Consider the following 8,561-nt stretch of genomic DNA (forward strand, 5'->3'; position numbering starts at 1 on the left):
AACTAGCAAACGCACTGTAAAAACTAATTAAACATAAGACAAAATATGAAAAACCCAGAACCTTTAGAACCAAAGTAAAATCTCCATGTCCTCGTTAGTATTTGCAGTGAGAGTTGGAGTTGCTCTCCTTTACTTTGACTGGGCCACAGTGCAGCAGCTGCCCCTGGGGATCGCCCGCCTGCGGCGGCGTAGCGTCGATGAGATTGAGCGGTCTCTGTCAGCACGCTGTCGCTCTCCATCAGCGCCGCGTTGCTCGCTGGGGAGCGTTCAGGTCGATGGAGTCACATATTAAAGGTCCGCAGCAGAACCGCCAGCCGGGACCGGTTCTGTCCGCTCGGATCTCCTGAAGCGCCGCTGGAGGTCGTGACCTCTGCTGTTTCATTACAGCCTGCGGGACGCTCTGGCCATTTCCTGTGATGAAAGCTGATTTTCTTCAGTGTGAGTTGAAGTGCTGCTGACTTCTGCCTTTTCCTGCTTACGTCTCCGAGGCTCAGATTCTTCCTCCATGAAGCTTTCCTGATCAGGAAACGGGAAGACGAACCCAGTTCTTCTTCTCTTTAGACCACCTGGTTTTTACACAATGCTGATATTTAGAGACATTTATTACAAAATTATTGTCAAAAATGAAACTTTGAAAAACTTCTCAAAGTATGTTTTGAGAGTATTTTCAGATAGTTATATATAACGTTAGTTTGCCAGTTTTTTATTTTCAAATGATCTAAGATTTTTTTAAAGTTTTTCAGATTTTATTTTTCAATTTTGTTTAAAAATTTTTTTTAGGATTTTATTTTTCAAATTATGTTTTCAGATTTTATTTTTCCATTTTTTGAATTATCTTTTCAATCTTAATTTCTTTTAAAAGATTTTATTTTTCCTCTTTTTTTCAAATTATTTTAACATAAAAAAATAAGATTTAAAGACTATTTAAGCGTCACAAAATCTGAAAGAAGAATGTTTTGAAGAAAAATCTAGTAAATGATGTGAGTTTCCTGTAAATATGTTGAATCGTGTCCCGGGTCCTGCAGGCGCTAAGTGGACGCCTATCTGGGCCCAGACCCCCAGCAGGGATCCGGTTTGACCCACAATAATCCGGTTTTTATTGACTTCCTGTCGCTCTGAGTTGCTGCTTATGAAGAGCAGCAGCAGAAACGAGTTTTTATTTCTCCATTTACTGTAATAAACAGCAGGCAGTGAGAAATGAGATCAGAGCTGCTTTGGCAGCAGAGAGTCTGGCTGCTGGGAAACAGAACCGGGTCAGAACCCAGGTTCTGGCTGCTGCTCACAGTCGGACTGAAAGAAAACCTCCAGCTGATGAGACGAATGAAGCATGGCTAACAGGAAGGCTAGGCTAACAGACAAGTGAGGCTAACAGGTAGGCTAGGCTAACAGACAAGTGAGGCTAACAGGTAGGCTAGGCTAACAGACAAGTGAGGCTAACAGGTAGGCTAGGCTACCTGTTAGCCTAGCCTACCTGTTTTTATTGACTTCCTGTCGCTCTGAGTTGCTGCTTATGAAGAGCAGCAGCAGAAACGACAAGTGAGGTTAACAGGTAGGCTAGGCTAACAGGTAGGCTAGGCTAACAGAGAGTGAGGTTAACAGGTAGGTTAGGCTAACAGGTAGGCTAGGCTAACAGACAAGTGAGGTTAACAGGTAGGTTAGGCTAATAGGTAGGCTAGGCTAACAGACAAATGATGCTAACAGGTAGGCTAGGCTAACAGGTAGGCTAGGCTAACAGCAGCTAGCTTCTGAAAGGCTCCTCTGGCGTTAAAATGAGCAGCCGGATGGATTTGAAACGTGTTGCTGCGACTAAAACGATCCACGATGGAAAAGTAAAACCATCTGAGGAATTTATTCATCTGTTAACTAACTTCTGCAGAGTTACTCCAGGTTCTGAAGAACTTTGGACCCATCAGAACTCAGTCTGACATACTGCTGCTCCTCTGGGAGGAAGAGGTCAGAGGTCAGGGAGGGATGGATACAGTGACCCAGAGCTAACTGTTAGCATTCTAGCCGTTAGCTGCTTGTAGTTTGAAGTGGAAGCTGTGACACATTCAGACTGGAAATGGGTTCATGAGGAGCTGAACTGACTGGATCACTGGAACAGAACCGCTGTCGGCTGATTCTTCCTGAGATCCTGGAGGTTCAGGCAGCGTCTGTCTCCGCAGCAGGACGGGTTTCTGGGTCCAGCTAAGGAAAAGTTACAACATGAGACAAACTGTAAACATGTATTTAATCTGCTCCCGGCCGGTTGGTGAACAGATGACTTCCTGCTCCGGGTTCGTCATCCTGCAGCTGATCTGTGATGGGTGAGAATCTCAGGTTCGCTTTTTAAACATCGCCCTGTTGTTGGAGATAAAAAATGGCCGAGCTCAGGTAAAAACACAAGTGTCTGCTGCTGACTGAGAGTTTAATCATCCCCAATAATCTGCGCTGAATCTGGAGGTGGACGCTCCTACCTGTGGGAGCTGCAGGGAGTTAATCACAGGCAGCAGTCCTCTGCAGTCTTACTGTCCTTGGGTGATGAAGACGCTGCTGATAAAAGTTAGAAAATGTGCAGAATCCGTAAAAAACATGTAATCTGCAGGAATCAGCTCGGAATTACTGATTATTAATTTGAATGTTGAATTGCTGAATGTCTTATTACCGTAAAAAGCATCAGCTGCGGGAATCTGGAGCAGATTGGTCACGTTCCGTTTTGCTCAGGCAGAACGTTCCAGATCCGGTTCTGTTGGTTTTCTAATTGAATCTTTAGGAGAAACGAACTGAAACCCTGCAGGAATTTTCTCTGAATTTTCAAAAAGCAGTAAAAGAGAACCTGATGAATGTTCATTTTGCAAATAAAGTCCAATCTTCCACATGCGTTTGTTGTAATGATTTGTAAGCTGCTGCATCATTTGCTCCGTGATTTTGGAAACCTGAGCAGGACAGCAGCGGCTCCCAGCTTCACCTCCAGCTGATGCAACTCGGTGGTAAACATGCCGCTGTCCCAACTTTTTAAAAAAAAACTTGCTGCCGGCATCAAATTTAAACTAAAATCTATTTAAATTTCCGCCTTTCTAGATTTCAGACGCCGTCTTTGTATCATTAAGTAAAGAGTTTGGGCTGTTTCGTCATGCAGCAGCTGATTGGCTGCTCCACCTGCGCCTCACCTGTCGGGGAACAGACAGCGTCAGTGTTTGCCTCGCGGCGGCGCTCAGGTTAATGATGGGATGTCGGGACTGCGCATGTCACGGCCTGCAGGCCAGCGCAGCTTCCTGAAGGAAACACCTGAATCCCCCCCGGTTCCCCGTAACGGCGCTGATCCGCCCAGCATGAGCGGAAGTCACTGCGAGGCGGTTACGAAAGGGACGATGAGCGGCTCTGGTTTTATGTTGTCCATAAAGTTTCTGCTCGGATCCACTCTGGAGGATTCTGGTTCGTGTTTCCTTCTTTTCCCAGAACCGCAGCCTGTAATTTCACGTCCCTCAACAGTTTATTATTCTGCTCCACTTTCACAAAATTGGTGGAATTACATTTTAAAATTCATGCTGCTTTCAATACAGCGGGAATATTTTTCTTTTTGTGTCATTTCTAGTTTTTTTCTTTTGGTCGATTTAAGAAACAAAATGAGCCTGAAAAGCAAAACCTGTAAAATCTGATGTGAGTCATTTTTAATCGATGAGTAAAATGTTTCTCTAGTTTCTGGACAGCGTTACTCTGAGAGGAAAAGTTTAGGAGCGAACAACAGGAAATGATTTAAAGGGGCAGCATTGTGTCAAATTGACGATTTTTCATTTTTACATCATGTTATAATTTTATTCATTAATAACGAACCTGGAGTGTTGCTTTGATTCTTTTACGTTTGAGAAGTCATTTCATCTCCATGGCAACCAGCCGGCTGTTAAAACGCCTGGGTGGACCTAGCCCCGCCTTCGAGGCGCAGCTCCTCCCCCGCGCAGCTCCTTCAGACTAGCCAGCAGCAATTAGCAACCAGCTGCGGAGCTCATTACAGGAGCTGCTGCTCAGAGCAACGCTGGTAGAAACGTTAAAGGGTTAACAGAGGAGCCGTGTTGGGGCGACTTCCCAACATGGCTCCTCTGGAGCTTTTGGAAGAGCAGGAGATTTTAAAGGGACGATTGCAGAAAATGTACTAGGATAGGAAAAACTAAACCGACTGGAAAATATGATCCAAACAGAACATGAGAATATGTTTTATCCCAACCGTAACTCAGCACCAGGAGAGACGGAATCAACTTCTGCTCCTTAAATCTGAAGGGGTAAAAGTGGAATTTTCTGTTTACAGAATTAGGCAGTTTGGACTCAGCTGGGATTGTTTCTTCCTGGTTCTGGTACCATTTCACTTTGACTTTGCAGCTTTTGGAGAAGGAGCCGTCAGGAGGTCCTGATCAGCCAATCAGAAGCAGATTAGACAATAATTGCAATGGAGTCGATTCTTTTCTGACTTTCTTCATTATTTACATCAGAAAGAGGCAGAAATGCGACTGGAGATGAAAACGATCTGAAGCTGAAGCCAAGTTTTAGTTTCTGAGATCATCCAGGTGGGAGGAGCTTTGATGACATCATCACTGGAGGCCATTTTGGGTCATCTGGGATGAAGGAAGTTGAAGAAACCTTTGCTCTGCTTCTGTCTTTACTAAAGTTCATATATGATTGTATTAATAATACATGGTGTAAATGAACTTCCTGTCTGCGCTGACCCCTGCAGGACGGAGGGAGGAGGACGATGGGGGTCGGCTTTTCTCCGCGCCTCACTCTGCTGTGCCTCGGCTTCGTCTCCGGGGTTCGAACCCTCAACCCCGATGACCCCAACGTGTGCAGCCACTGGGAGAGGTCAGTTCTGATTTAGCGCCGGTCGGAACCGCCCCGGCGCTCTAATGGACTCCCTGCCACAAATCAGAGTCGGGGAGTTCTGCCAAAAGCCGGATGCAGAAGGGAAAAGGTTTACGGCGCGGGCAGAGGGGGGCAGATGGAGGCCGTAAATTCCAAACGGTGGCAGCGAGCTCGGACTTCTGGGACAAAAAAATCCCAGAGCCGGTTCTGATCGATGGGAATTTTCCAAATGGATATTGGCTGCAAACATGATTCCAGTTTTCTCTTCATGTTTCCCTTCCTGCTGGTCCGTTTAAAGGGAATTTCCTTCTGAAGCCTCAGTTCCACTAAAACCTTCCCGGGAATGCTGGACGTTTTCAGACGGAAACCTCGAACTCTGAGGTGTCCAAACTTTGTGCTTAAATAATTTTGTGAATTCTTTTCTCTTTACCTGCTGAGCAACAAATTGGCTTGTATTTTAATTTGCAGTTTCCTAACTTGTCAGTCACAATATTATTTTTGGTTTATTCCCAGAAACAACAATAAGAGCCATCTTTGAAAACCTTTAAGTGGATTTAATGATTGGCTGTGACTGAGTCTGTTTTTGAGTAAAAAGTCACTGGAGATCTTCGGCCTGCAGCTCATTATTACCAATTTTCAGAATTATTGTGGGATACAGAAGGAATAAAAATGTGAAAAACTATCTAGTCCATTAGAAGTAAAACATTAGTTTTGTTCCTAAAAGTTAATACTAGATATAAATTTCTAATTGAAAGTTTCATACAAAGAGAAACAGAAAAATTCTCCGTCTTCAGCTGTGCTGTTCCTAATCTGCATCCAGGGCCACTTGAAACTACTCACAGGGCCGCAAACGGCCCCCGTGCCTCACTTTGGACACCCTGCTCTAACATGATGGTGGTTCTTCTTCTGCAGCTACGCCGTCACCGTGCAGGAATCCTACGCCCATCCGTTCGACCAGGTCTACTACACCCGCTGCACCGACATCCTCAACTGGTTCAAATGCACCAAACACAGGTAGGAACACCAGGACGTTCCCGACGCTCCCAACACTCCCAACATTCCCAACACTCCCAACGCTCCCAACATTCCCAACATTCCCAACAGTCCCAATGCTCCCAACGTTCCCAACGCTCCCAACACTCCCAATAGTCCCAACGCTCCCAACGCTCCCAACACTCCCAATAGTCCCAACGCTCCCAATGCTCCCAACGTTCCCAACGCTCCCAACACTCCCAATAGTCCCAACGCTCCCAACACTCCCAATAGTCCCAACGCTCCCAATGCTCCCAACGTTCCCAACGCTCCCAACACTCCCAACATTCCCAACACTCCCAACGCTCCCAACGTTCCCAACATTCCCAATAGTCCCAATGCTCCCAACGTTCCCAACACTCCCAATAGTCCCAACGCTCCCAATGCTCCCAACACTCCCAATAGTCCCAACGCTCCCAATGCTCCCAACGTTCCCAACGCTCCCAACACTCCCAATAGTCCCAACGCTCCCAACACTCCCAATAGTCCCAACGCTCCCAATGCTCCCAACGCTCCCAACGCTCCCAACGTTCCCAACGCTCCCAACACTCCCAACGTTCCCAACATTCCCAATAGTCCCAATGCTCCCAACGTTCCCAACGCTCCCAACGCTCCCAACGTTCCCAACGCTCCCAACACTCCCAACGTTCCCAACACTCCCAATAGTCCCAACGCTCCCAATGCTCCCAACACTCCCAATAGTCCCAACGCTCCCAATGCTCCCAACGTTCCCAACGCTCCCAACACTCCCAATAGTCCCAACGCTCCCAACACTCCCAATAGTCCCAACGCTCCCAATGCTCCCAACGTTCCCAACGCTCCCAACGCTCCCAACGTTCCCAACGCTCCCAACACTCCCAACGTTCCCAACATTCCCAATAGTCCCAACGCTCCCAACGTTCCCAACGCTCCCAACGCTCCCAACGCTCCCAACGCTCCCAACGTTCCCAACGCTCCCAACACTCCCAATAGTCCCAACGCTCCCAATGCTCCCAACACTCCCAATAGTCCCAACACTCCCAAATAATCCAGAAAAACACGAGGGAGCATTTCCTGTCCAGGGTGTCCATTGAGCCTTAAAAAGTCTTAAATAATTGAAAACAGTAATTTGGCCTTAAATGCTTTAATCAGGTTTTACATTTTGTCAAAATTTATCATATTTCTGTCAGGTAAAAGTTTGGGTCAAACTCAGACATCTTTACTGCGTTCTGTCACTCACTGCTAGCATAGCATAGCCTTGCTAGCTCTTTTGCTTTGATCATGGGTTAGTGCAGAGGTTCCCAAACTGTGGGGCGCGCCCCCTAAAGGGGGCGTCGTTCAACCACAGAGCCACAGTCTAACTCTGGAACCACTGGGTTACTGCAGATTTAGTCTTAATTTTCTTTCATAATGCTCTTAAAAAGTTTTAAATTTGAGTTGATGGAACCTGCAGAAACCCTTAAAGGATCCCAACAGAAAAAAAACTGAGAAAACACAAAGGCTCCTTTAATAAAAAAAGAATAAATAAAAATCTAAAAAGTGTGGCAGGCATTTATATTCTGTCTCCAGGTTTGTGCGTCTACAGACTGAAACATCTCAATCTCAGTCAGACTGGATGCAGATCATCCGTTTTCAAGTCTTACCACAGATTTTCTTCTGAATTTAGGTCTGGACTTTGACTAGGCCGTTCTAACACATTAATCTTTTCTGCTCTAAACCATCCCTTCTCATCTCTGGCTGCATGTTCAGGCGGGTTGTCCTGCTGAAACCCAGGATCCTCCTGAATTTAACTCTTGACTAGCTTCCCACAGCCTGATGCTGCCACCACCGTGCCTCACTGCGTGTCCAGACTCAGGCTCGGTCTCCGGCTAGCAGGCCGTCTCCTTCCACATGCCTCCTGGGTTCATCCGTCCTAAAATCACATCAAAACGTCACAGTTTGAGGCTGAAAAGTGAAAGAATCTGTTTTATTGGTGAAACTTTCTGCAGCTCCTGCTTCGCTTCCTTTATTCAGCCGTTCCAGCGTCTTAGCAAGTCTCCATCAAATGCTTCATTACTTCCTGGCTGTTTTCGTCCCACAGGAAGTGAGCAGCTGATGCTGGCGTTCTGACGAAGGCGTCTTCGCTTTGCCCAGGTTTTCTGCCAGTGTGGAGTTTTTAATTCCACGTTTCTATCGGCTGAGCAGAAAGACGAGCAGAGCTCAGCCGACCTCCAGCGAAGCCCTTCAGGCCTCATCATGGACGTTCAAAGAGTTTCTGTTGAAAAGACTCTTTCTTCTGATTGGAGACATTTTCAGGGAATGTTTGTGATCAAGCAGAACCCCAAGGTTTAAACACTGAAGCAGAGTAAAAATAGAAATAATAAGAAAAGTGTTTCGCAACGTGAGGAGAGCGAGGACTGATTCAACATTTCAGTTTCCGTCCCAGACTTTCCTGTCACCAACGATTCTCCAGCTCTGCTGACGGTCGGATTCAAGGAATCCGCTTCAAATTGGGTATTTAGCTTCTTCTGACAGAACCCAGAAAATATGAGTGAGAATATTTCTGAGATCATTTTCACAGTTCATTCCACACACACACGCACACGCACACACACACACACGCACACGCACGCGCACACGCACACGCGCGCGCACACGCACACACGCACACACACACACACACACACACGCAGTCTAACGCAGCTATCCAACAGGGACATTCCATTGACTTCCATTCATTT

At 46.4% G+C, this 8,561-nt stretch overlaps 1 protein-coding gene and 1 long non-coding RNA gene across 3 annotated transcripts in view; one reads left to right on the forward strand and one right to left on the reverse strand.

Annotated features, from left to right (window-relative positions):
- Nucleotides 1-8,561, forward strand: part of LOC103460131 (multiple epidermal growth factor-like domains protein 11) — a 114,993-nt gene that overhangs the window by 27,481 nt on the left and 78,951 nt on the right. For both annotated transcript variants that reach the window (XM_081605650.1, XM_081605652.1), the window contains exons 3-4: nt 4,706-4,830; nt 5,743-5,844. In XM_081605650.1, coding sequence (XP_081461776.1) covers nt 4,724-4,830; nt 5,743-5,844 — 209 coding nt within the window. In that variant the 5' untranslated portion in view covers nt 4,706-4,723. The remainder of the gene's footprint in view (nt 1-4,705; nt 4,831-5,742; nt 5,845-8,561) is intronic.
- Nucleotides 2,164-4,093, reverse strand: LOC145551008 (uncharacterized). Its single transcript, XR_014086769.1, has 3 exons — nt 2,645-4,093; nt 2,457-2,532; nt 2,164-2,340 (listed from the first exon to the last, which is right to left on the reverse strand). It is a non-coding gene; the product is annotated as an uncharacterized LOC145551008 (long non-coding RNA).

The sequence above is a fragment of the Poecilia reticulata genome, chromosome 3 (genome assembly GCF_904066995.2).
Source record: "Poecilia reticulata chromosome 3, P_reticulata-male-v2, whole genome shotgun sequence".
In the NCBI taxonomy this organism is placed as follows: domain Eukaryota; kingdom Metazoa; phylum Chordata; class Actinopteri; order Cyprinodontiformes; family Poeciliidae; genus Poecilia; species Poecilia reticulata.